At 40.7% G+C, this 25,449-nt stretch overlaps 2 protein-coding genes across 2 annotated transcripts in view; one reads left to right on the forward strand and one right to left on the reverse strand.

Annotated features, from left to right (window-relative positions):
• rab35b (RAB35, member RAS oncogene family b) overlaps positions 1-25,449 on the reverse strand; it is a 761,740-nt gene that overhangs the window by 121,742 nt on the left and 614,549 nt on the right. The gene's annotated exons all lie outside the window — the stretch shown is intronic.
• plxnd1 (plexin D1) overlaps positions 1-25,449 on the forward strand; it is an 82,198-nt gene that overhangs the window by 1,288 nt on the left and 55,461 nt on the right. Inside the window, exons 1-9 of the mRNA XM_079826480.1 lie at position 1; positions 6,785-6,961; positions 12,723-12,854; positions 14,792-14,892; positions 17,453-17,582; positions 18,544-18,721; positions 18,965-19,073; positions 23,761-23,860; positions 24,638-24,736. The exon at position 1 is cut by the window's left edge and continues 1,288 nt beyond it. Of these exons, the coding sequence (XP_079682606.1) occupies position 1; positions 6,785-6,961; positions 12,723-12,854; positions 14,792-14,892; positions 17,453-17,582; positions 18,544-18,721; positions 18,965-19,073; positions 23,761-23,860; positions 24,638-24,736 (1,027 nt within the window). The remainder of the gene's footprint in view (positions 2-6,784; positions 6,962-12,722; positions 12,855-14,791; positions 14,893-17,452; positions 17,583-18,543; positions 18,722-18,964; positions 19,074-23,760; positions 23,861-24,637; positions 24,737-25,449) is intronic.

A 25,449-nucleotide genomic window follows, 5' to 3' on the forward strand; every position in this document is an offset into this window, starting at 1 on the left:
GGTAAGATCGCGTTTCTGCTAAAGTTATGATGAATCTTCAAACCTGAGCACAGCGAATGAAAATATAATTTTACGGAGCCAATTATATTACGAGATTATTCAGCGAGTGTGAGGTGACGAGAAATGGTGATTAGTTAGCATGGAAAATAAACTTTACTTTTGTTTTTAGCTTTAATGCTAGGAGTCAGTCAAAAATGTCATTATTATTATCATTTGTTATTAAAAAGGATTAAGGAATATGTTTCGACAGTCATGGTAGGCCTAAATGTGATCCGTTATTATTAGTTTTCTGTGCGGGGTTTTGTGGCAGCTCAATTCTATATTGACATTTCTGTCATATTTAAATCACAGCCATCATATAATGTCAAATCACTGTCCCTATGTGTTAAATGAAACGCCTAACCCTGCTGAAAGAAACGCTAAAACCAGCCTAGGCCGGAACACACTGGTCTCAGCTGGTGTTTTAGCTCGTCTCCCAGCTTGACCAGATAAGACCAGCCTGGACAGCTAAAAAAAAAGTGTCCAAAACCCCTCTAAAACCAGCCAGTTTAGCAGTTTTCAGCTGGAAGAGTGTTCAGAAGGCTATAATCATCACGCTGAATTGAAATATTGTTCTGATTCCTATTAATTTATGAAAAGCTGAGAGTGTGAGGCTTTCATCAGAACTACTAACACTGGTCCTGTTGCATCATTCACCATTAATGATCTCACTGTAAACAGTAAACACTCAAAATACTTAATTGGTTTGAGTAGGACAAACTTAAATTAACCGTTATGAGGATTAAGCACTTTCTTTTGAGTTCACAGCACTGACATATTTCAAGTAATCTGAACGGTTTCATTGTTTCGAGTGTTATGAAATTATTTCTTTTAATTAAGACAAACTTAAGTTTAACTGAAACTGGGCTGGGATGTTTTATATCCCAGCATGCTTTGCCCATGGCACTCAAAAGGGAGAGTAAATGCTAAAATTAAGTGTTATATAATGTTTTTTGTGCAAGATTAAAGGATTAGTTCACCCAAAAAATAAAATAATGTCATTTATTCCTCACCCTCATGCCGTTCCCGTAAGACCTCCGTTCATCTTCGGAACACAAATTAAGATATTTGTGATGAAATCTGAAGGCTCAGTGAGGCCTCCATAGAGAGCAAAGCAATTTACACTCTCAAGATCCATTAATGTACTAAAAACATATTTAAAGCAGTCCATGTGAGTACAGTGGTTCAATATTAATATGATAAAGCTACGATAATATTTTTGGTGTGGCAAAAAAAACCTACACTCTAAAAAAAAAAGGCTCGTAATCATAGGGGAACCTTTTTTAGTGCTATATAGCACCAATTTTGGTGCTTCAGTGGTTCTTCAGTGGTTCTTCAGAGGTGCTATATAGCACCTTAGTCAAAGAACCGGTGAAGAGCCTCTGAAGAACCGGTGAAGAACCTCTGAAGAACCACTAAAGAACCACTGAAGCACCAAAATTGGTGCTATATAGCACTAAAAAAGGTTCCCCTATGATTACGAGCCAATAACCATTTTTGGTGCCATATAGAACCTTTTTTTTTTAGAGTGTAAATAACAACTTATATAGTGATAATCGATTAAAAAAAACTGCTGCATGAAGCTTCGGAGCGAATCGAATCAGCGAGTCGATTCAGTGGTTGACTCGCTGAATCAATACACTCCGAAGCTTAATGAAGCATTGTTTTGAAAACGGTTATCATATGATCTTTGCTTTATAATATTAATATTGAACCACTGTACTCACATGGACTGATTTAAATATGTGTTTAGAACATTAATGGATCTTGAGAGTGTAAATTGCTTTGCTCCCTATGCAGGCCACACTGAGACTTCGGATTTCAACTAAAATATCTTCATTTGTGTTCCGAAGATGAACAGAGGTCTTATGGGTGTGGAACGGCATGAGGGTGAGGAATAAATGACATGATTTTCATTTTTGGGTGAACTAACCCTTTAACGTCAAGGGAGATGTTTGTGTTATGCTAATGTAGAAGAGTTTGTGTTGATGTGTGTTTTTGGAGAGTTAGCATCGCTGCGTGTTTTAAGTTGCTGTCTCGTTCAGTAAGTGCTATTAACATGTTAGCAAATTAGCAAGTTGGCATTTTCTGAATTAACTTGATAAGAAAAGAATTTCACATTGAGGTTACATGAGCATTTTAATTTAAAGCTACACTGTGTAACTTTTTTAGTTTGTTCTCAGCTAAAAACACTTAGTTCTTTCAAAAATATATGTGCTCATTAATGCATATTTACTTCTTTCAAGTAATAAAGTATTCTCGTAAGTTTATAATATGCCATTGAAAATACATACGGGTGAGGGGTTCGAATGCAGGTCGCCATGTTGCCCCTCCATCTTGAAAGTACATCAGCCAAAGAGGGACATACCCGTAAATTCAAGCTTTGCCTTTCGCGTTAACACTCGATGGCACCGTGTTGAATGTGGACGAGGTCGAACTGGAAGCCATATTAATCTTGGACTAAATCGGCCACCGAAGGAGTTAAACCGAAATCGGAATTGAGAGGAAGAGAAACTAATATTCACTGGATGGTCATATACCTTTTCACCGCTAGATGGGGGAAAATATCACACAGTGTAGCTTTAAATGTATGAATTAGTGTACTCAAACATTTCAAGTTAAGAGCAAGTATAAACTAAAAATCTGCCAGTTATGCAAGCATATGGATAGCAATATTCAATATGAAATGTAATATGTAAAATGGGAATGCATTTCTGTATTTAAATTTACATTTTCCATGTGATATGTGCAACATTTAATGCAAAATTAAAATGTAATTATAGAATTTACATTTGCCATCTCATACACTAGTTTTAATATGAAAATGAAATGCATTTTTAACGTTTATACGTTTAAATGCAATCAAAAATAGCTTAACTGTAAGTGTAAATGCAATGAAGAAAAATAACGTTTAAATGATAATTTTGCTACAATTTTAGCTTGAACATGTTAAACACATCTAATCATTTCTGTAATGCATTTGCAACTTATAAAGCGTTAAAATATGTTTAAATGATATGTTAAAACTAATAAATGTAAATTGTAGTATTCAATTTGAATGATCATTTTGCTCCAAACGTTGCACACATGGTATGAAAAAATGAACATTAAAATACTGAACTGCATTGCCATTTTATATACTGCATTGCAAATTGAATATTGCTACACTCTAAAAAAAAAAGGCTCGTAATCATAGGGGAACCTTTTTTAGTGCTATATAGCACCAATTTTGGTGCTTCAGTGGTTCTTCAGCGGTTCTTCAGAGGTGCTATATAGCACCTTAGTCAAAGAACCGGTGAAGAACCTCTGAAGAACCGCTGAAGAACCTCTGAAGAACCACTGAAGCCCCAAAATTGGTGCTATATAGCACTAAAAAAGGTTCCCCTATGATTACGAGCCAAGAACCATTTTTGGTGCAATATAGAACCTTTTTTTTTTTTTTGAGTGTACCCGTATGCTTCCATAGTTCTGATTACTTAAACTTTGCAATCCTCAACTTAACCGATTCCCTCTGGTTTACGGTGAATGAAACAGAGCAGCCAGAGTTAAACACCTTGAGCGAGTTCTGACTGATTTCTGACTCGAGCCTGAAAGAAAAGCTTTGACACTGACTATTGTTTCCTTCTGATGTTTCAGCAGAACTCAATGAGTCACTGTATGAAGTCTCATAATACACTGAACTCAAAACAACACAATCCATCTCAGACGTTACATATGAATCTGATGTGAATTAAAAGCCCTGTGAACAAACCTCCATGAAGCAGATTCTCGTTTCTGAAGACATGCTGTGTTTATTAGGTGAACGTTGCGTTTTATAAAAAGCACATGGCAGTTTGGTGTTTTAGTTGTCTTGCGTAACTCGCTCTCTCCCCCTCCTAACGCAGTGACGTCCCACGATGCCCTCGCTCAGACTCGGGTAAAGGCTGGCGATGCTGTGTTTGGGTTGTCCTGTGATAGATTACAGTGTGTCGGAGCGCAGGAGGTCACGGCGCTGAGGGGGAGAGACCCGTGAGAAACTCTGCGCTGGATTCCTTCTCTCCCCCGCTTCAGTTCCCGTCACCCTGCCGTGAACCTCTCGCTCTCATACTCTACACTGGAACCTCAGGCGTATGAACAATTCATCCATCAGTGTGTTCCAGCAGCTTCAGCACAAACACTGATCTCAGGCTAACTACCGGTTCATTACCAGACGCTGCTTAGATCAGTTTCAGGGCTAGAGACTGATCTTCAGTGATCATTACTTCTGATGCACTATTATCTACACACACGTACAGTTTAGACAAAAAGAACAGGTATACAATCATAAAGAGCCATATCTACAATGAAAAATATGATACGTTGAACCAATACTCTAATGTAGGGTGAATTCAGGGTGATTGGGACACTCTTTCCAAGTCATCTCAATGGCAAAAAGTGTCCCAATCAACCTGAATTAGTTTTTCTCAAATTGGATTTATAGGTTGGTCAAATATTTCTCACAATATAAGACAAAAATATTCATATAAAGATATTATTTATTATTACTATATTTTCTTTAGACACAAGGAAAAATGTTACTTCATATTTTTGTTGGGCTTTTGAGAATTTAATTTCCCCATAAACAAAAGATATGAACGTAGAATTTTCACTTAAAGGACAACTCCGGTGAAAAATGAACCTAGGGGTAATTAACACATGGTTATTGAGTGGATCGTTCTCTGGGATACGTTTTCATGAAAATCGAATGTAAAGAGTTTTATCTCTAAAAACAGATTAGCTTGTAACGCTAGCCTATGGGGCATAAAATAAGTAAAATTAAATGGCTAGTTTATACCACTAACAAGGCTCAAAATAGCCTCACACTAATACGGTAGCATAATGAGGGTCCCTACATGCAAACCAAAGCATTGAGAACTTTGTAAGTGTACAAACAGTTTAAAAAGAAGATACTTTATAAAGACAGTACATTACGCGTATACAGACAGGAGCCATCTTGGAAAACAGTCTTGAAGAATCGAGCCATGAACGCTGTGCTAAGTGATGAACTGTGACTGGAATCTCCTATAAAAAAAGCACTTTTCATTAGATAAAATATGGAGCCAAGTGACCTGTGCACAAAATGGACCCCTGTGAGTGTTGTGAGTGTTATTTTCTTTGAGACGAACTTAACAAAACATTGATTTTGATTGCCGTTGTCCTGACATTTCATCCTACTCATCAGATTGTCCTACGTTACTGCGCATGCGCACATAGATATTTAATAAATATTTATATTTTTAATATATTTACACAGTTTTAAGTGTAGGTTTAGTGTACACTCTCAAAAAAAAGAGTACAAAATTGTACCTTTTTGTACCTCTAAGTTTAGCTCCAACCTTACTAAGCCACCATAGTGTAAAACTCATGGCTCCCAGCATGCATTGCAGCATTAAGTATGTCACCATTGTTGAGATTTATATGCTGATTCTTGATAACTGTGTGCGTCTACACATTTCTTCCCCCTAGAATGTATTTGAAAATCAGAGTCTGATCTGTGGCAAGAAAGTATTTTTTATGAATATTATTTATTAATATTTTGAATCAGTGATAAGTTTAACCAAACATTTTTCTTTATGGTTTCTTTTGATTTGAACTGATTATGCGTTTTGTTAACACTGTAACAAAAACCACAAACTCACATAAAAAGCCAAGAGTCAAACTGCTCAACTAAACTGAACACTGATCTCCATAATGGCGACCAAATGTTTTCAATAAAACATCAACATCTAAACCTCTGTTAATTTTCAATAAGAGCTTCTATAGATGTCTTTCAGGGTTGGAGCCAAACTCTGCAGGACAGCAGCTCTCTAGGACTGAACTTGCCAACCCCGCTCTAAGTAGAGGAAAACAATGGTATTATTGTACCTTTAAAGGTACAGTTATATGTTTTGTTCCCCAAGGAACAAAATTGTACCTCCACTGTTCCTTTTTTCTGAGAGTGTAGGGGTAATTATAGATAATAATAAAGCCTCAAATCACATGAATATATTGCTGGTAGCACAATCTGATAGGTAGCATTTTTTGCTGTTGAATTCTGCTACCTGTTTTAATGGGGGGTAGCAAAATCCGAGTTAGGACAAATCGTCAGAACACCGTCATTTCAATGCCCTGAGAAACATCGTTTTTATGTTGATTCTATCTCAGTTTGCTATCTGGGTAGTTATTGTCTAATATTCGTCAGTGAAAAAGTGTTGTTGAGGAAAATTATGACGAAAATTATTCGTATAAACACTGGCATTTATAACCTAATATACAGTAGTTACGCAATATAACTCGATTAAGAGCGATCTTTTCCCGAATATCAGCATGACTGCAAATGTGATGTGATTTTATACAACAGTTCAACAGCAGGTTAATTATGTTAATGGACCCTTTTTGACACAACATTGTAAGTTGCTTTATTTCACAGAAATAAGCAGAGCGGTTGCGTTTCCCAGCGACGTGTACAGAGCGCTTTCATTCTTGAATGAGTCAGCGTTTTTGAACAAATTGGGAGAGTCAAAATAATTCAATGATCTGTTCATAAAGTGGTCACTTGCTTCTTTTATGATTGAATCAGCACACTACGTCTTATTTTGCTTGGACCGATATAAAATGTCACGGTGGGTTTGAGCTCTTTCAGTTACAGAGTCTGTTCTGACTTCATCCAGCAAACGCAGCAGGAATAAACCCATCCGACAGCCAAATGCGTTTATGATCACTCACATCCAGTTATGATGTGTTTCAGCTGCAGCAGGAGCAGTTGAACTGTGGGGCCGCTCACCTCCAGCACCCGCTGGCCCTGCGGAGGCCCCTGAAGGCCCGACCCATCTATGAGGCCCCGGGGCTCAGATCTATCGCTGTAGACAATGTCCACAACCGCACCGTGCTGTTCCTGGGGACGAGCAATGGCCGACTGCGCAAGGTGAGATCATGCACAGAAATAACACTGCATTATAGAATATACAGTATATAAATGTGCAAAACAGATGCGTTTCTCTAAAGTACCATACACTGCATTCACATGATGAACTGTTTGAGCTGCTGCACTGAAAAACACACTGACGGTCCGTATTCAGCCAAAATAAATATCACAATACAGGTCAAAACCTACAGATGAAGCTTAGCTATATGAACTCTACATACAGCTGATGGGTTAAAGACTGACTGTGGTCTGAGATCTGTTGTTCAAGGTAGTGTGCTTTATATGCTTGTTAAAATCAGTACGCTTGTCTTTTCCTTCCTATTGTGACGGATATGGACACAACTATTCCAGTCAGAACAAATGTAGGGCGGGGCTTGATTTTATTGGCTTGTCATAAGCGGATACGGGTCGAGAATGAGTTTGCTATTCTGACAGTCTAAAGTACTGCAACTTCTTAATATGATCAAATATTAAAGCTAAGACCGATATCTGAATAATTGTGTTGACTTAAAGGGGTCCTATTATGCCCCTTTTACAAGATGTAAAATAAGTCTCTGATGTCCCCAGAGTGTGTATATTAAGTTAAACCCTCAAAATACCCCACAGATAATTTTTTATTGCATGTTAAAATTGTCACTTTTTGAGGGTTTGCAAAAAACATGCCGCTTTTGTGTATGTCCCTTTAAATGCAAATGAGCTGCTGCTCCCCGCCCCCTTTCACGACGAGGGCGGAACTTTAAGAGCTTGTGTGAGCAGCTCCGATTACCTCACGCAGACACACACTGAAAATGATTGAAACTGTCTAGTCTTTTATGTTCAAACCATAGACTGTAAAAAATATGGATGTAGTGTCCGTGACGTCACCCATAGGATTCTGAAGAGCAGTTTTGAAGCGTGAAGTATGGACGAGCTGGCCGTTGCCACCTGGCCGCGCGTCACACCCTGATAACAGAAAATGGGCAAAGAGGCGGGACGTGGGCAGAGCTGAAGTGATGCGATGACTAACAGACAACAGATAAATGGCTATCCACCTGTCACTCGGAGTGGCCACACCCTTAATTATGCAGAACTTTAAGGCTTTATATAATGCAAACGAATGAGTTATAAAAAATTCACCCCCCTCACAGTTGTCATGAAGGGCAAAATTAGCCGTATAGACCAAAACCACAATTTGTACCAGACTGTAAACATGTGTTCTTCTGCTGTAAAGTTGGGCATTTTAACAATGAGATTCTGCTCCCTTCTGGAGCCTGTCTCTAGTGGCCAGTCGATGAATTGCAGTTTAAATCACTTCCGTTTTGGCTTCAAGAGAAACTGCGGGAGGTTGCCGCTCGGTTCAAACCGGTGTCGGACAATGATGGAGAGACTCAAGAAGAAGTGACAACATGTAGAATAAAACAGGACGTTTCTGAATTTATGAGTTAACGATCTTCAAGTCATTGATTAGCATTTTCTGTCATGATAATCTATAAATGGCTGGTGTGGGAACTGTTGTGAGATGCACAGAGCCAGAGAATATCTGCTGCATGAAGAGAGAACAGGGATAGTTTAGTTTTATTATGGTTATAACTTGTTTTCATCTTGCTTTATGACATGCTGTTGCATTTGTGTACTGCATCGCAGTAAATGTGAAAGACGGATGATCGCTTGAGCGACTTCCAAATGTGCTCGACTACAACAACCCTTCCTCTTCTCAACATGTTCCCGTGGGCGGTTTTTATGTCAAATTTAGGGTTGATGTCATTGCAGTCCCTACCAGCCGTTTGTGCAGTCCTTAAAAAGCGATTTCTGTAAAAGAAAATCCCTCCCTTTGCTTTGAACTTTGAGCGTCGTAACTTAGCAGATGTTGTTTATGATCAAACGGCAACATTACACACTCACTAAAGTTAAAAAAGTCAAATCATAATCAACCACCCCTTTAATCAGATATTTGGTTGGTGCACGATTAGCTGACTAGTCCTAATTTACACTCCATATAACGTCTCCTCGTCATGATAGTTTTTGTAACTGATAAATGCACAGCTGTGATTGGTTGCAGCACAGCGAAACACACATCTTCTAATATTTGTTCATATTGTTTGAAAAGTGTTTGCCTTGTACACAAACTCCATTTAAAGCATTCCTGTCTGGTCAGGTGGTCCGTCTTCTTTTGTCTGTGTGTTTGTTGTGCTTCTTTACACAGACGGTCAGTTATAAAGGCCACAGAGTTTGCTCATGAGCCTGTTTCCCACTGCAGAAACTCAGGATCTGTTTGAATCCTTGATGGAAGCGTTTCAGACACTGAGAGAAAAGAGCTGATGCTGCAGTGGAGATTATGAGAGAATTAAAGAGTTTTTGACCTCGGATGAATGAGAACCTGTTGTAGGAGACGCAAGAACAACATCAGAAGCCTTTAAAATAACACAATAGGGGCACTTTAAAACATAAATAAAACATATTTGATCATGTTTCTGAAGCTGGGACTGTTGGCTGCTCCTCACAGGTAAATTCAGGTTCTCAAAATGTAAGCAAAACCCAAGCCACACACCTATTCACATAAACCCAAAGAGAAAGATTATTCATGTGCCTCTGCCGTAGAAAACATCTGCGAGCTGCAAAACCTCCGAACAAAAGAGCCGTAATTAGGGCCAGATTCCAGGAAGGTGTGTCACGGTTACTCAGATTCACATTTTGTAAGTTATTTCAAGTCTGGAGGCGATGCAAGGCTGAGCTCTTTGTGAGCAGTGTTTCATTCACACAGATAAGGAATATCTGGCTGCAGGGAGTCGCTGTAAAGAGTCAGAAAAGGCTTTTTGTTTCGCTGCCAAGACACAGGGACGACGTCTGCTCGGATGTAATGTGTGTGTTTGACAGAGAGAGACATTGAATCTACCGATTTGATGATGTTTCTAAAGATTCAAAAAGTAGCCAAGATAAATTCATATCATAACAGACATATCCCGATTCACTGTAATTAACTCATAATGCATCGTTTATTAAGCTTGAATCTGCTGATGGCGGTGGAAGTGCGACTGCATATATTGTATGAGTGTTTATATTCTACGTTTGATTCACATTCCAGCAAGTCCACTTAATGTATGAGTCATGGTTTCAAAACCGCACTCACACGAGATCCATCAATAGCAAACCACAACCATCCGAACGGCCAAATCAAGCCCCGCCCTACATTTGTTCTTGTTTGAGAAGCGTTTAACTCTGATATACGGCACAATAGGAGACAGCGCAACTTCCATTTCATGATGACTTTAATCCGGAGATACTGTACCTTTAAGACTGCTGCATGTAAATGAGCACCGTTATGACTGGCTGATCTCCACATGATGCTGTGATTCATCATGATCGGTTTTGATGTGTGAATGGAGGCAGGCATATGTTAATGAGCTTGTGATGAAGATTTCGGTTTGCCGTTTAGATTTGGTAAATCATCTGTGCGTGTGTGTGACTGTGTGTGTGGGTGTGTGTGCCTGTGTGTCATGTGGGTGGTTTCATGATGCCGCTGATGGTTTCAGGAGTGTGTGTAATGTGATTTGTGTGGTGAGATAAGCTTATTTGAGAATCTGTGTTAGTAGAGCCTAATTCAGTTAGAGCTCAACCTCTGCTTATCTGCCTGTCCTTCTGTCTGTCTGTACATCTGCTCACATATACTGTACCAGCACTCACATTCATGCTTACAGGCGGCTGCACTGTACAGGGTCATGAAAGCTTTGCTTTATCTTACACAGATCCTTTGATTAGGACGCGCACACACACACACACACACACACACACACACACACACACAATGGTTTCTCTGATGTTTTAGTGATAGACACTCCTCTGAGCAGATACGCTACATTGCCAAAAGTATTGGGACGCCCCTCCAAATCATTGAATTCAGGTGTTCTAATCACTTCCATGGCCACAGGTGTTTAAAATCAAGCACTAGGCATGCAGACGCTTCTACAAACATTTGTGAAAGAATGGGTCGCTCTCAGGAGCTCAGTGAACTCAAGCGTGGTACCGTGATAGGTTGCCACCTGTGCAATAAGTCCATTCGTGAAATTTCCTCACTACTAAACATTCTACGCTCAACTTTTAGTGGTGTTATAACAAAGTGGAAGCAACTGGGAACAACAGCAAGTCAGCCACGAAGTGGTAGGCCACGCAAAATCACAGAGCGGGGTCAGCGCATGCTGAGGTGCACAGTGCGCAGAAGTCGCCAACTTTCTGCAGAGTCAATAGATACAGACCTCCAAACTTCATGTGGTCTTCAGATTAGCTCAAGAACAGTGTGTAGAGCTTCATGGAATGGGTTTCCGAGCAGCTCATCCACGCCTTACATCACCAAGTGCAATGCAAAGTGTGGGATGCAGTGGTGTAAAGCACACCACCACTGGACTCTAGAGCAGTGGAGATGTGTTCTCTGGAGTGACCAATCACGCTTCTCTGTCTGGGTTTGGCGGTTGCCAGGAGAACGGCATTGTGCCAAGTGTAAAGTTTGGTGATTATGGTGTGGGGTTGTTTTTCAGGGGTTGGGCTTGGCCCCTTAGTTTCAGTGAAAGGAACTCTTAATGCTTCAGCATACCAAGACATTTTGGACAATTTCATGCTCCCAACTTTGTGGGAACAGTTTGGGGATGGCCCCTTCCACCAGTGCACAAAGCAAGGTCCATAAAGACCTGGTGTGGTGTGGAGGAACTTGACTGGCCTGCACAGAGTCCTGACCTCAACCCAATAGAACACCTTTGGGATGAATTAGAGCGGAGACTGCGAGCCAGGCCTTCTCGTCCAACATCAGTGCCTGACCTCACAAATACGCTTCTAGAAGAATGATCAAAAATTCCCTTAAACACACTCCTAAACCTTGTGGAAAGCCTTCCCAGAAGAGTTGAAGCTGTTATAGCTGCAAAGGGTGGGCCAACTCCATATTAAACCCTACGGATTAAGAATGGGATGTCATTAAAGTTCATGTGCATGTAAAGGCAGACATCCCAAAACTTCTGGCAATATAGTGTATCTGTATTTGTTTATGTGTGTGTGTGTGTGTGTGTGTGTGTGTCAGTGTGTTAGTATGTGTGTGTGTGTGTTAGTATATATCTGTGTGTATGTGAGTGTATGTGTGTGTGTGTTAATATGTGTATGTGTGTGTGTGTGTGTGTGTGTGTGTGTGTGTGTGTGTGTGTGTGTGTGTGTGTGTGTGTGTGTGTGTGTGTGTGTCTGAACTGATGAAACTTGTCTACATTTGTAATTATCACTTTGTCTCTGAAGGTTGATTTTGGCATGTCAGATTTGAGCTGACGAGTGTTTCACACCCACCGACTGTTCTCAACATTCAGAGGATGATAATTATGGTGCATTATGATATCATATCATTATCATGCTCTTCCTCTCATGTGCTGCCTTTTCATTTAAACTAGGTGCTGTCGAGAAGCAGTCAGGGACAATAGCCTGGTTTTAAATAGAAAAGGGAGCAATCATGATAAAGCGTCCAGCGTTGAGCTGACACGACCTCATCATTCAGAGAGAGCTGTCCCGTTATCCAGCTACTTTTAATTCACTTTTCAGTGAAATAAAGTTCACTAATGCACTTGTAAGTCTCAGCAGTCCAAATATCAAATCAAGGAAAAGATTAAACCCATCGGAAATGGAAGGTCAAGATGATTGTGTTGCGTTGTGGGATACAGTTTCTACTGTTGTGTTCTCAGTAGGTTTGGGATGCTGATGTGTTTGTGTGTGTGTGTGTGTGTGTGTGTGTGTGTGTGTGTGTGTGTTTCTTCATCAGCTCTCTCTGCTGGCGAATCTCTCTGTGGCTAATCTGTGGTCACTGAGACTCCCTGCTAATGAACCGGTTCACCACATCATGACCTTCGACCCCAGCGACAACAACTACCTGTATGTCATGACCGCACACCATGTGAGTACACATCAAGCTTTTTACACATCACACACTACATGCTTTTGGCCCTGATATACTCACTGCAACATTCTAAGAAACAGCCTGATATACATAAATAAACAAACATAAATAAAACAGCCATTATTGTGTTGAAATCAGTTCAGTGTTGATTCAGTTTGGTTCAGTAACTGTATAATGCGTTAAGAGCTTGCTCAAGTACTGGGGAGCTAAACCATTTAATGCTTTGTAGGTAATTGATTCAAGATTCAAGATTCAAGATTCAAGATTCAAGAGTTTTATTTGTCACATACACAGTTATATACACAATATACAACTGGCAGTGAAATGTAAACAGGTCCGCTCCATGGACAGTGCAAATAACAGTTACAAGAAATTAAATAGAAATAGAATAAAATTAGAATAAAAAGTATTAACATAAGTAGAATTATAAATAAATCAAGTAAAAGATAAAAATAGGAAATAAGATAAAAAAAAAAAAAAAAAAAATATATAAAAAATATGTGGATATGATAAGTGAGATAAACTGTAGACTTAAAAATAAGTGGTTAACATAAAATATATAATATGTATATATAAAGAAGTATAATGTGCAAGGTTTATTAAAGGTTGTTACGCAGTAACAATAGGAACGTAAAGTTGACCGTTCGCAAAGACCCGCCCCCTTTAGTTACTGTTCAATGTCCGACAAGCTGCGCTCTCACACCACACACACGTTCTCACGCAGTGAAAAACCCATCGCACAGCAAAGACAACGCACTGACAGACTGGACAGAGCAGGTCACTTTTAATATGAAACAAAGTCTCAACTCTAAAATGTTGTCATTTTTTAAAAGTACATAAACAATAAATACTGTTTTGTGGCTCTTTAATGTGTGGTGACAGTTCGCTGTAGCGCCTCAGTTAAAGCTGCTCGTGGACATAAACTGTAAAAAAATATGGACTTAGTGTCCGTGACGTCACCCATAGGATTCTGAAGAGCAGTTTTGAAGCGTGAAGTAGGGACGAGCTGGCCGTTGCCATCTTGGCTAACAGACAGCAGATAAATGGCTATCCACCTGTCACTCAAAGTGGCCACGCCCTTAATTATGCAGAACTTTAAGGCTTTATATAATGTAAACGAATGAGTTATAGAAAAATTCACCCCCCTCACAGTTGCCATGAAGGGCAAAATTAGCCGTATAGACCAAAACCACAATTTGTACCAGACTGTAAACATGTTTTTTTCTGCTGTAAAGTTGGGCATTTTAACATGGGGCTCAATGAGATTCTGCTCCCTTCTGGAGCCTGTCTCTAGTGGCCAGTCGATGAACTGCAGTTTAAGTCACTTCTGTATTGGTTTCAAGAGAGACCACGGGAGGTTGCCGCTTGGTCTGAACAGAAGAAATTAACTGGAGAAGATTTACACCTCAAAGAAGGCGGGGCCTCAGAGCCACGCCCACCTGTTACATCATCACCACTGACCAATGGGAGTTCAGAGCTGTTTCAAACTCCTGAAATGAACTCAAAACAAACTTTGTTTTGGCCTGATTTTGTTCGAAATGTCGTCACAGCTCTTCGATTTCCCCTGAAGTCTATCAGGGCCTTAAACTCAGTGACTGATATCTGATTAAAGCTGTTGAAAGTGTGTGTGAGAACTATGGTCATGGTAACCCTGTACAATAATGCTGTCACAAATGTTTTGCTCATTGTTAGTCAATGCATTAACTAATGTTAAAAAATGAGAACTTATTCTAAGTTTTAAGTCGTATATTAGATTAAAGCGGCACTGCATGAATGTTGATTTATCATGCACACACTGTCTCCTTCAGATTCAGACGTCGAGTCTATTTCTGTGAGCGCTGATGAGAGAGTGTGGTGTGAAAAATCATTGGCTGTGAAACTGAACATATGACTGAACGTTGGTCTGATACTCGTGTGTGTGTTTGTGTGTGCAGCTCCTGCGTGTGGGCGTGGCGGCGTGTGGCCAGTACGGCTCCTGCAGCGAGTGTCTGAGCGCCAGAGATGCCCACTGCGGCTGGTGTACGCTGGAGAGACGGTAACCTCTTCATTTACTCTCTAATCAGCCCAAAGCTCCAGTCCGACCGTAACAATCTGAGTGCTTGACTCAGCATCACGTCTTCATTGACTAAAACACAATGGATGGCTTGATATGTAATGCATGAGTTATGGACTACTTTTTCATCATTTCTGAGCTCGCAAGCATCCGCCGTCTCTATTCACTTTCTTTGTGTAGGAAAAAACATATTTTCGGTTCAACTTTATTTTGATGCTCCCTTTTATAGTCAACAGAATGTCTAAAGTGGAGCATCAAAATAAAGTGTTGTCATGTTTTCGCAGCAGAAAGAGTCACGGGGCTTTAGAGAACAAAGGCTTTGGGATTCCGTGACAAAAATACACGTGTGGAATTTGTCAGACTGTGTGTTTGGAGGAGATTTGAGATGTTTTGGGCTGGATTTCCTGTAGAGTTTATCTTTATTCAAGGGTTTTCCTGAATGCTTGGGATTTAAAGGCGACGTCACTGAGTGAAGGAGAGCAGCGATTCTGTGCTTCACTCATTCTAACACTGATCGTCATGACTCATGGTGATCATTCTCATGAGAGAAGCTCTTTCAGAGGGAAATGTCAAACTGCATCCTGTGTGTGTGTGTGTGTGTGTGTGTGTGTGTGTGTGTGTGTGTGTGTGTGTGTGTGTGTGTGTGTGTGTGTGTGTGTGAGAGTGTGTGTGTGTGTGTGTGTGTGTGTGTGTGTGTGTGTGTGTGTGTGTGTGTGAGTGTGTGAGTGTGTGTGTGAGTGTGTGTGTGAGTGTGTGTGTGTGTGTGTGTGTGTGTGTGTGTGTGTGTGTGTGTGTGTGTGTGTGTGTATGTGTGTGAGAGTGTGTGAGAGTGTGTGTGTGTGTGTGTGTGTGTGTGTGTGTGTGTGTGTGTGTGTGTGTGTGTGTGTGTGTGTGTGTGTGTGTGTGTGTGTGTGTGTGTGTGAGTGTGTGTGAGAGTGTGTGAGTGTAAGTGTGTAAGTGTGTGAGAGTGTGTGACTGTGTGTGTGTGGGCATGTTTTCGTGAAATATCAGGACACAAATGTGTATAATGACATGGGTATGACATAGGTATTACAAAAAGAGGGTGAAATATGAGGACGTTCCCCATGTCCTCACTTTTCAAAATGCTTATAAATCACACAGAACAAGTTTTTTTTCACAGAAAGTGAACTGCACAGTCTCCTGTGAGGGCTAGGTTTAGGGGCAGGGGCAGTGTAAGGGGATAGAAAATACGGTTTGTACAGTATAAAAACCATTACGCCCATGGAATGTCCTCACATTTCACAAAAACAAACATGTGTGTGTGTGTTAGTGTGTTAGTGTGTGAGAGTGTGTTAGTGTGTGAGGGTGAGTGTGTGTGTGTGTGTGTGTGTGTGTGTGTGTGTGTGTGTGTGTGTGTGTGTGTGTGTGTGTGTGTGTGTGTGTGTGTGTGTGTGTGTGTGAGTGTGGGCATGTTTTTGTGAAATATCAGGACACAAATGTGTATAATGACATGGGTATGACACAGGTATTACAAAAAGAGGGTGAAATATGAGGACGTTCCCCATGTCCCCACAATTTTTTTTTCACAGAAAGTGAACTGCACAGTGCGTGCGTGCGTGCGTGCGTGCGTGCGTGCGTGCGTGCGAGCGAGTGAGTGTGTGTGTGTGTGAGAGAGAGAGAGAGAGAGAATGTGTGTGTTTGTGTGTGTGTGTGTGTGTGTGTGTGTATGTATGTGTGAGATTGAGTGTGTGTGTGTGTGTGTGTGTGTCCTTTCAACCAAAACCAAACATATCTAAATATAGCTATATCTGGATGTTTCTCTAAACTCCCGGTCTCTGTGTTTTATTGCTCACGGCCCACACACATTTATAAATGACATTTTTTGAGCACAAATAATTGAGTTAATGCTGTTTTATGTTTGTTCCGTGGGTCTTTATCTCAATGCACTTATTATTAGGATCAAAAGGGCTATTCATTACAAGCCCACTTGACAAAAAAGTTCATTTAATTACATTTACATTTATGCATTAAGCAGATGCTCTTATCCAAAGTGTCTCAGACTGCAGAAAGCTTTACATCTGTTCATGCTTTCTGTGGATATCGAACTTATGACATTGCTATTTATGATTTATAGATTATAATTACAGACAGAGCAATACATCTTTGGCTCCAGAAGCTTCATTTCATATGCTTATCAACCATTTTTCTTGATTATTGTTAACATGCATAATATTGCTTTTAAACTAGACTTTGAGCATGGAAGAAACGGGAAATGATGGGCTTCTGTTTTAATGAATAATAATTTGAACATTTGAAAAGACAATATCTGCTCCAGTTTCCCTCAACATGACAAACCTGCAGCTTTGAAGCTCGTGTTCTTTTGTATCGAGAGGTTTAGATCGTCTGTAGGTTGCGTGTCTCTAGTCGTGTGCGTTCGTGACTCTCAACTTCTACTTCGCATGAGTTTTGTGTTGAGGTCCTCTGTGCTCACACACACGCATGTGTAGGGAAGTCTAGTGTGACTACGGGTCTCTGTGTGGCTCACCATAAATGAATGGGCTGATATGATGATGTGCTGCAGGTGTTCGGTCCAGAAGGACTGCTCCAACGGGACTCTGAGCCGCTCGTGGATCAGCAGCGCTGTCGGCGTCCAGCAGTGTCCCTCCATGACCGTCACCCCGGCCGAGATCAGCCGCACCGCACACATGAAGGTAACACACATTCACACACATCTAAACCAGTGCACTGAACCAGAGGCTCTCAGAGCTTCCCCTTCATACACACACACACACACACACACAAAAGAAGGGAAAGAAGAAACAAATATATAGATATAGTGATGTGTATACAATTATAAATGTAAACAACAATTGCTCTATAAAACCATTATAATAAATATCCATTTAGCTTTGTCATTAATTATGAGAAATACCTCCAGATGTTTCTCTGTTTCTGTCATCACTCGTTCTCATCTGAATGTGAGATGTCTGTTCATTATTGTCTCACTTCAAAGCCTATTTTATGCAGTCATTTGCATGATAAAAGTAATATAATTACCTCTCGTTTTTGAGCATGTTTGTGCAATGAACTGATTTGCATAATTCCTTGCAAGTCTCATACACTGAACACCACTCCATTTGGTTCATTTTATGATTGGTATTTTAAGATGAGATTAATACTTGTACAAACAAACATTTTAAGACTATATTAGCTGTTTTCCCCACATAAACACCGGCAATAAAGCCATCTGGAAGATCTCATGGTCTGTAATGTGAAGAAGCTTCTGTCCTGGATGAATCTCTCAGCTGCTGATGATTCGGGGGAAATGACTCTTCAGCCCAAACAGGAAGCAGGAAACAGGAAACAGGCACCATGTCAGGAAGTCTACCATCCTGACAACAATGGAGCGCAATGTGGCGTGTGATGGCAGAGATGAGTGTCTGAGGAGAGAGCCGGCTGGAATATTTCATCAGCTCAGTTTCTAAACCTTCAGATTATGAATCCCCGTCCCTGTCCGTGTCACATTCAGAGACTCTAGGGATGAGGATGAAGTCTGTGGACTCGCGTGAAGAAATTTGTATTATTGATAGAATGTCATGAAAAATACTTTTGGATAATTTTGCATTAACAAAATGAAACCCAATGATTTCTTTGTGTGTGTGTTTCTCCCAGAATGTGGGGATCCTGATCAACGGAAGCGTCCCGGATCTGAAGGATCTGTGGGTGGAGTGCGATTTCGGGGTGGGAATCGCCACAAACGCCACAGTGCATCTGTACTTCGGCACGACTCAGATCCAGACGTGTCCTCTGCCTCCGCCTCACATGTATCCCACAATCCCCTTCGGCAAAGGTGCATACACAAACACAGCTTCAGTAAACGTGTAGTAACTCCTGTCAGACCTTGTCTGAGACTTTGGCGAATAATTCCAGCAGAAGTTTTTTTTATTGTTCTTCAATGATTTGAATGATATAAGAACATTTGGCATCTCAGTGCAAGGTGAGACAAAAAGCATCCAGAAACACACAATGTACTGAGAACTTTTTGAAGTTTTGCTCATAGAGTTATGATGCAGTTGAATGTGTCTCTGTTCAGATCACATCACTGTCCCCGTGGCGATCAAGGTTAATGGTGTTACTGTGGTTTCTGGAAGTTTCATCATTTACGAGTGTGAACGAATGGGAGCGATCCACATCACAACTGCGTGAGTAAACGCACACACATACACACACACACATATATATATATATATATATATATATATAGCCACATTTATACCATGACTTTAGATTGAAAACACTGTTTTAAAGTGTTGATCTGCCACATGACTGTCAGGTGTGTGTGAGTTAATTTACATGTTGCGCCTGTGAAGGTGATAATAAGCTCAGGGCTGCAGGAGACAGTGAGATGTATAACTTCACATCTAGAGCAGTTTAAAGCATTCACACCAGTGCACAACTCTATATATATTACTCTCTCAAATGGTGTAAGAATATGCATTCAGTTAAAGTGAGGAATTTAAAACGCAGCTGCAACAAAGAAATTAATAGGGCTGGCTCTAAATGCAGCAGTTGAGTTTACTAAATGAAAACTCAAAGAAACAAAATACTCTGAATACTTAAACTTGATCAACTGGAATAGAGCAACCGGTAAATCAGATGAGAACAGAAAAATTAACTGCAGGGCCTTAAATATCAAAGCAAACTAATCAAAGAAATGAACATCAGGTGTAACATCTCAAACAATCAATGAAAACCTATGGTAACAAACTCAAACACAGGAAACTGAACTAAAACTAGTGTTAATTTCGTCAGACGAGACGAGACTAAATACGACCTTTTTTTCCCATGACGAAGACGAGAAGATGACGAGACTGCACCAATGTCCAAAAACGCTGACTAAGACTAAATTAACATGCATTATTGTTGACGAAAAAAGACGAGACATAAAATAAAAACTAAGATAAAATCTCTCTTCATTTTCGTCTACAATCGTCTCTACTTTTTCATCATGAGAGAATATTCAGCTGTTCAAAATATTCCGACATAGTTTGCGCTGTTGCTCAAGTTCAGGTCTCTCTCATACTCCTCCTGTTGCTGCCAGCCTGTCATCTCGTGGCGGTTCCCGGAGCGCTCAATACTTCTAGCGCTGTGTCAATACATTTGAATGGCTTAAGCGGATACATAACAGCTTAACTATACAGGTGTTTGCAGCAATTTTTGGTAAACAGTACAGCATTGATTATGATGTCAACAGTATCATTATATTATGGAGAGTGGTGGAGATGCAAAATTGTTTACATTAATGTTAATGTTTTTATTTTATTTAGCCCTCAGGTATTCCTTACTAATTGGTCACACTTATACTCATTGGTGGTCAAATGTGACCATACACCTTAACTATTTTTGAAATAAATAGCCTATATTTTAGTTCAATAATATTTATAGAATATTTTGTGGAGGTATTTTGGTACTAAATACTATTTGTGCAATAATTATGGTCCATTAATGACCACTTAAAACATTTGTGTAGTAATTAAGGTTAAAATAGAGAACTCCAACGCAAAGAGGCAAATTAGAGTCATTTTGTGGCTGGAAAAATAATAATTTTCATTTGTAATGCCATTACTGGTGCCTGTATGGCTCTTTAATCAATATACATGTAGTCTAGTTGCTCAAAAAAGTATTGCAGATCATAACTGCTTACTTATTTGTGAAATTTGTGAAATTTTAAAATGTTAATAACAGTGAATAGTAATGAATGCAAGCAAATATAATGTAACCCCCAAAAAAGTTTAAAATAGTGCTAAAAGGCAAACTTATGTTTCCTTATGTACAGTAGGCTATTTACATATGAATTCATACTAAATCAAGATCGAAATTGATATTTGTGCCCATCGTCTCATAAGCTAATGCAGATTTTAGGCGTCTGCGCTGTAAATCAACCAGTTAGCTATGGTGTTGTGGCACATACGTTATGCAGGTCATATGTATTTTCTGTAACTTATTTTGCCACACAATATATTGAGTTTTCCTTAGACTAAAACTAGACTAAAATGACGAGACTTTTAGTCGACTAAACTTGACTAAGATACCTTGAGTTTTCTTTTGACTAAAACTAGACTAAAATGATGAGACTTTTAGTCGACTAAAACTTGACTAACAAAAAAAAGATATGTGGATGACTAAATATGACTAAAACTAACAAGGACATTTGGCACAAGACTAAGACTAAGACTAAATAAAAAATAGGTGACAAAACTAACTAAAACACATGCAAAACTCCCCCCCCCCCCCATCAAGAAGGTGCGACTATGTTCCTTAACTATGATAACAAAAACAAGTCCAACAGAGGAGGGCCGCAGAGCAGGCACAGCAGACATAGGAGACTCCAGGGAGGAGAGGATGGTAGGAAGAGCCAGGACGGAGCCCCCAACAGGAATCCCAGGTGGAGGTGGAGTAGGAAGGGAAGCCTGAGCCAACAGAGCTAAAGGGGTAGAGGGACGAATCACAGACAAAGTCCCGTATGTCTATGGTGATCGGAGCTATGGCTGACCAGGGAGGAGCCAGAGGGACGAGGAACCCTGCTGGAGCAATAGGGACAAACTTCCCAGGTGGAGCCAAGGAGGCGAGGGACAGAGTTGCCGTGACGGGCACAGAGGTTCTAGGCAGAACAAATGGATCGATAGCCCAGGGTCAAACTGGCAAACTATCAGTCCAAAGCAGATCCATGATGCATCCGAAGAGTCGACGAGACAGAGTGACGCAGAAGGTAATGGAGACCAAGGCAGAGCTGAGGGGATGAGCGGCTGAGGCAAAGCCAGGGTGCCCAAGGACTGAGGTGGAGCCGGAGGGTAGGCTGTCAAGGGGGTGTCAAGGGGGTCGAGGGACGAATCACAGAAAAAGCCTGTAAGTCCATGGTGCCAGCAGAGCGACAACTGACCAGGGCTAAGCCGGAAGGATGAAGAAGCCTGGTGGAGTCATAGGGACGAACTTCCCAGGTGGAGCCGACACGACGATATGCAGAAGTGGCGTGGTGGGGCATGAAGGTTCTAGGCGGAGCAAATGGATCGATAGCCCTGGTTCAAGCTGGCAAACTATCTGTCCAAGGCGGATCCATGATGCATTGAACAGAGAAGACAATGGACTGATGTGAGACAGTGAGGACAAGGCTGAAGGACTGGACAGTGCGGGCAGATTACTCAGGCAGAGGAGGCAGGAACCTCAATGACAACAATAATTCAGTGCAGAACGATGAAACAGACATGATGCTCATGTAATGGATATAGGCCTGTAAGAGCTGTGCGTGTAAACCTCACTCCCCTGGCCTCAAGAGGTGCTACGGCTGATGCTAACAGACGCAGTCTTTAGCATCCTTGTTAGTGCGCCCGGCTCCCACTCCAGAGACCCTGGTTTAAATAGGACCAGTTACACTCCTTTCCTCCAACTCTATCAGGGGAGCTAAGTTCAGTGCATCTACATCAGCCTTTGTTGAAGGGACCCTATCCCCTCTTATTCCACCAGTTACTACAGGAAGCAGAAAGTGTCCGACTTGACGGCTCGGGTTAAATTCCACCCCCGACTGTAAGCGGCAACTCTTTCTCTGATCAGTGTGTGTAGCGCCGCATGAAGTCAAACACACCTCTCCACTAACATGTCGTGATATTTTGAAGCACTTGTTTAGACCTCAAACTGTCTCGATTACATGAATGCCTAACAGTTACAAGAAATGAAATGCTCTGGTTATATTTCACCACTAAATCAAAAGAAAAATATAATTTTACAAAATCAAATAATAAATCAATTATAAAACATAGGTTTCATTTTCTTTGTGCAAAATACGAGGTGTTTTAATGGAAAGAAAGACTTGATGGCAAACGGCGAGAGTCTGTGATAAGAGTGTTTTAGATGATGTCTGGTTACTGTCACACTCTCACACTCACACACACACACACTCTCACACACACACACTGAACGAGCTTCACAATCAGTTGTTACTCACTCCATCTGTCGCACTGCAGTGACTCAAACACACACTCGTGCTGGATCTTATCTTAAACAAACACACACGGCCTCTCTCTGTGTGAGATAGCGTCGTAATGAATGCTGGGCTAATTGTGTTTGTGTGGGTGAATGAGCCTCTCCACCTCCCGCAGACACACTTCACTGGTTCAGGTCAGCTTTATTTCTATAGCGATTTATACAATACAGATGGTTTCAAAGTAACAGAAAACAACAGGATCACTGATGCAAACTTCTGCTGTAAAACAGCTGTAAAAAGACAATAGTGTCCTTATTCAGAAGAGATCAGTTCAGTAACATTGTAAAGTGCATCAGTTACGAGACAAAGTTGAACCAGCTCTAAAGCAGCTCTACAGAAGACAATGGTGTAAAGTTTCACACAATAAAGCATCCGTTTACTTTCTGATCACTGGTGTGTCAGTCTGAATGTTTACATGCACACCCGAAAGCCGTTTATTGGGCTTCACGTTTACTTAAGCTCGTGTTCTCTTGACCTCTGTATTCATGTGGAAATGCTTTCTCCTGGCCTTTTCCACATATACACACTCAAAAACCTGCCAGAACGCATTTATGCTTTCTCATGGCCACATACGTGTTTCTCTTAATTACTTGTGCATCTAGACAGGGTCAGTGTAAGCCTGTTTTTGCACACCCTGACTTCACGAGATCATTTAAGTATTGTGCATGTCGGCTATTTTGTATAAATTCATACAATCTGACTAGTTTGAAAGCGGTTGTATGATTTGCAGGTAAAACATTCTCTGACCCTCAGTGGGCCGTGATCAGATCGGATGAATTCATACCAATTCACCACATTGATGATAAAATGTGTGTGTGTTATAATGGTGCGGGATGTGTGTGTTGATGTAGGTGCACAAGCTGTTTGAGTGCAGCGTGGCGCTGTTACTGGGACCCGCAGCTCAACTCATGCGTTTCCAGCAAAAACAACACGCAACATGTTCTTCTGGAGGTGAGAAACACACACACACACACACACACACACACACACACACACACACACACACACACACACACATACATGAGGGTTTACACTGCAGCATACACTGAGAAACGTGTGTTTGTAACCTGAAAATGTGCTTAATGTGCTAAATGTGGTTTTGGTTTAATTCAAGTCAAAAAATATTTAAGGTTCCGATGAGGCTGGAATAGCTATTTAAGTTAACAACTTCACAATTTTAGTTTTTATAGTGTACATAGACTGATCAGGCATAACATTGTTATCAGGCAGTGCAACAAGCTGAATTAAGATACAACTAAAACATTGTGTCAATATTTAATTTAGTTTACTTTGTAAGAGCTTAATGTTTATTGTGATGCATCACATCTTCTGCTATGCACTAACAATACAGCAGAAGAATAAATAAAGCCCACAGTCATTTCTGCAGTCAGTATGTTTCTCAAGACGGCCTTTGAAAACTGCTGGGAAATATGTGGCAATTTAAGACCCTTTTAGGATTTGTTGTGTTTTTCTCATATGCGAACGCTCAGATTTTCCATAAAATCATTCTGAAGGTCAGAATGTGGTCTGATTGCACTTGTACAGTCATAAATAACCAATGTTTGCATTTTCACTGTCACCACCCTTCCTCTGGTGTTGACATGATCCCTCACAATAACACACACACACACACACAGAGGAGATTGCTTGCATTCATAGTTCTCTAAACATCGGTCTCTATTGTTTTTGTTGGGTCTCATTTTTTCTCACCTCCTGTTTCTCTCCCAGAATTCCCTATCCTGTCCCAGTATGAAGGCCCGTGAATTTCCTCCGTTGCCCACTGGAAGCACTCATGTTTTCACCCTGGACCTGAAGAACGTAGAACATGTAGGACTCTAGCGTTTTTACACATATATGACTCATAAACACACACACATGCACACAACACAGAGCTGGATCTGTGGTTCCTGTCTGATGGGCTTTGGTTTGCATTCCTCACAGCTCTTTTTGCCCTGTTCTTTGTAGCTGTAAACAGAGATAATGATGCTAGAAGAACCTCTTTCTGAAGGCTGGAATACATGACTGTTAAAATCTGAACAGAATCAGTCTCACTGTATCTGAATTCCCTGAAACGCCTCCATTGTAGTCTTGAGTTTTCTTCCGGGAACCAATGGATCACAATATTCCATATTTAAATAATTAATACGCAGAATAAAAAGGGGCGGGGCCTGGTTGTGTTAGTTAGTAGTGTGTTGAAACTGCAGGTTATGGTAAGATGTGGAAAGTGGCAGTTACTTTTCACAAATGGTCACGACAAGTCAAGACCTCTGACAGCAACTAAAGATCAAGCTAACTAATCTAAGACAACAGACTAAATCCATAGGTTCTTGAAGCGCATGGCTATATTAATCAGCTCTCCATGTGCAATGCAGCTCTGACATTCTCACACAAATGCACACGATGCTCCTTCGGCTGTGTTCATTTGGATAACGACGGCCTCACAGCGTCTGCTCTCTGTGTGGGTCTGGATTATGACTTCCAGATGAGCTCCTGCTTCACACATGTGCGTATGTATGAAGTAAGCGTGTTCGCGAGACGTA

The sequence above is a fragment of the Gobio gobio genome (assembly GCF_949357685.1).
Source record: "Gobio gobio genome assembly, chromosome: 10".
In the NCBI taxonomy this organism is placed as follows: domain Eukaryota; kingdom Metazoa; phylum Chordata; class Actinopteri; order Cypriniformes; family Gobionidae; genus Gobio; species Gobio gobio.